Consider the following 3,150-nt stretch of genomic DNA (forward strand, 5'->3'; position numbering starts at 1 on the left):
GACAGGTTTCCACTGTTTCCCCATCTATTTCCCATGAAGTGATGGGACCAGATGCCATGATCTTCGTTTTCTGAATGTTGACCTTTAAGCCAACTTTTTCACTCTCCTTTTTCACTTTCATCAAGAGGCTCTTCAGTTCCTCTTCACTTTCTGCCATAAGGGTGGTGTCATCTGCATATCTGAGGTTATTGATATTTCTCCCAGCAATCTTGATTCCAGCTTCTACTTCTTCCAGCCCAGTGTTTCTCATGATGTACTCTGCATATAACTTAAATAAGCAGGGTGACAATATACAGCCTTGACGTACTCCTTTTCCTACTTGGCACCAGTCTGTTGTTCCATGTCCACTTCTAACTGTTGCTTCCTGACCTGCATATAGGTTTCTCAAGAGGCAGGTCAGGTGCCTGCCTCTCAAGAGGCAGGTCTGGTATTCCCATCTCCTTCAGAATTTTCCACAGTTTATTGTGATCCAGACAGTCAAAGTCTTTTGCATAGTCAAGAAAGCAGAAATAGCTGTTTTTCTGGAACTCTCTTGCTTTTTTGATGATCCAGTGGATGCTGGTAATTTGATCTCTGGTTCCTCTGCCTTTTCTAAAACCAGCTTGAACATCAGGAAGTTCACGGTTCACATATTGCTGAAGCCTGGCTTGGAGAATTTTGAGCATTACTTTACTAGCATGTGAGGTGAATGCAATTGTGCGGTAGTTTGAGCATTCTTTGGCGTTGCCTTTCTTTGGGATTGGAATGAAAACTGACCTTTTCCAGTCCTGTGGCCACTGCTGAGTTTTCCAAATTTGCTGGCATATTGAGTGCAGCACTTTCAACAGCATCATCTTTCAGGATTTGCAATAGCTCAACTGGAAGTCCATCACTGTGGATTCGTTGGAGAGTATATAACTCCATTGCTAAGACTAGCAAGGGGCTACTCTTTGTACCCCCTTCTGATGCCTATGTCAGAAGCGTTCTCTATCTCTTTTATACTTTAATAAAAGTTTATTACACAAAAGCTCGTCTCTGGCCCAGGATTGAATTCTTCTCCTCCTGAGGCCAAGAATCCCGGCGTCCTTGCATGGTTCAGCAACAACCTTTCAGGGAGATTACATGAAGCAACTTGTTGGGAGCAGCCCAAGCACGAACCAACCTGGGGGAGTGGCGCCGCAGAAGAATAAGGAAAAATAAGACTCAGAAATAAAGTGGGGCTCAGGGGGCTGATGCCATTTTAGGCAAAAGCCCAGATCCTGATCCTTGCAGGCCTTTTATTGTTGACTTCTACTTCCTTAACGTGCTCCAGAGATATCTGTCCTTTACAATCTCAGATTGGGGATAAAGACATACAATGCACAGTCCTTCAGGCCTTTCATGACTCTGTTTAGCCCTTCTGCTAGTGACGCCCTTTCTCAGCAACTCCCTCAAGGCTCTGGAGCAGGCACTAAGGGTTTTCCATCAGTCACATCAGTACTTCAACACCTTGTTTTCAAGATCTCTTTCCAAGATGTACTTGTAACTACTCCCAGCCCTTCACCTGGGGTTGATGAGAAAGTCATTCTTATTTTTCAAGGAGGCTCTGTTAATTACACTACAGGCCTGTGCATAGCATATTCCCTACATATCCCCCTTTTTTATTTTTTGAAGCTTATTTTTGGTGATTATTGGCAATCATAGAAGCCAAAGTGATAGTGGCTAACTGCTGTTGTTGTCTGAAAGCGGCCCTGTTCATTATAGTACAGGCCTGTGTATAGCATATTCACTACAGAAACTGTGATTCCTATTTCCTGTTCCTTTTATCTGGAGAGCCCCCTGCAGCAGAAGGTCAGGAGTGTGTGTTCACTACCACTGACCCAGCAAGAGGGGCACTGACCCCAGTTCTCTGACCTGCCGACTGACCTGGGAACACGGGGCAACGACTGTCAGCAGCTCCTTGCATCCGGATGGGTGTGAAATCCTCCTCTGCTGGGCTGCTGCCCTCAGGGAGGGGTGTCAGGCTGAGGGGGCTGCTGTGCTGCAGTGGGTGGACGCTCAGCCCCCTGGGCTCCCTGGCCTCAGTCGCCAGAGATGGAGCTGGTGACTACAGGGCCAACCGCCTGTGCCCACCTGGTATTCAGCACTGTTGACCCGGGGGAGCCCCACCTCCCCTGGGGTCAGGCTCATGTCCTTGCTGGCCCCACAGTCACAAACAGGGGACAGGAGCGCAGACATGCCTGCCTTGTCCCCAGGGTTCTGCTCAGTCACCTGCAAATGGGGACTCGGACTTGGTGACTGAACAGATCTGGGTGCTAAGCAGATCCACTCATTATCCGCAGTAGTAATGGGAACAAGGCTTTGAGGAGCTGTGATTTCAAAACACAAGCTCACCAGGAATCAATGACACAGTGGCTATAAAAGTGGCATAAAGCAGAAGATGACCTTGGGAACTTTTACTATTTTTGGACTGAGGGAAATGTTAAATTATAAACATACATAGAAATAGCTTAGTATTAATATAAAGCATCTTAACAGACCCAAGACCAGGATTGATAAGAACTAATAACTTTCAAAATTTGCTTTATTATTTTTGTCTGTAATTATTGTTTCTATGTTTAGGACCCCATTGTACTTGACCCAGAGTTGCCTACCTGAACCCCATCTGACCAGTCCAAGGTTACCGGACATAAACCCTTCTCTCAGGACATCCCTGGGGCTTATAGAATGCTTCCCAGGACCAAAATCAAAGGTCAGCCTCATGTCCAGTGATGTGAATGATTAAGGGAGGGAACTCAGCTCCACGGCTCCCTTGATCACATGGATGACCAGGGTGCACTTCAGTGGTATCAGAAATTGTTTAAATTTTCTGAGATTTCAGCAAAACTGACTGTACAATTGGGAATAGACTTATTATGAACCAGAACATACCTCAGGAATTAATGGATTCTGGGGTATTTTTTAACATTTGAAGGTTCTCTAAGAGCAAGCCCCTGACAGGCTGAGGCTCTCGTCCCAGTTTCCCATCTACCTGTGTCGCTGTGAGAAGCCCTGTTGCACCAGCCTGCACGGTCAGAGTCAGCCTCGTCCTCGGGCTGCAGCCCAGAGAAGAGCAGGAGCCCTACATTGGCCGAGGCATCTTTGGATCCAGAAAACCCACGGGGGACCCTGGAGCCTGATTCTTACTGGAGT

At 46.8% G+C, this 3,150-nt stretch overlaps 1 protein-coding gene across 1 annotated transcript in view; it reads right to left on the reverse strand.

Moving 5' to 3' along the window:
• Positions 1-3,150, reverse strand: part of LOC104999348 — an 8,910-nt gene that overhangs the window by 2,936 nt on the left and 2,824 nt on the right. The window contains 2 exon segments of the mRNA XM_010854908.1: positions 1,885-1,999; positions 2,092-2,229. Of these exon segments, the coding sequence (XP_010853210.1) occupies positions 1,885-1,999; positions 2,092-2,229 (253 nt within the window).

The sequence above is a fragment of the Bison bison genome, unplaced genomic scaffold (assembly GCF_000754665.1).
Source record: "Bison bison bison isolate TAMUID 2011002044 unplaced genomic scaffold, Bison_UMD1.0 scf7180017853538, whole genome shotgun sequence".
In the NCBI taxonomy this organism is placed as follows: Eukaryota; Metazoa; Chordata; class Mammalia; order Artiodactyla; family Bovidae; genus Bison; species Bison bison.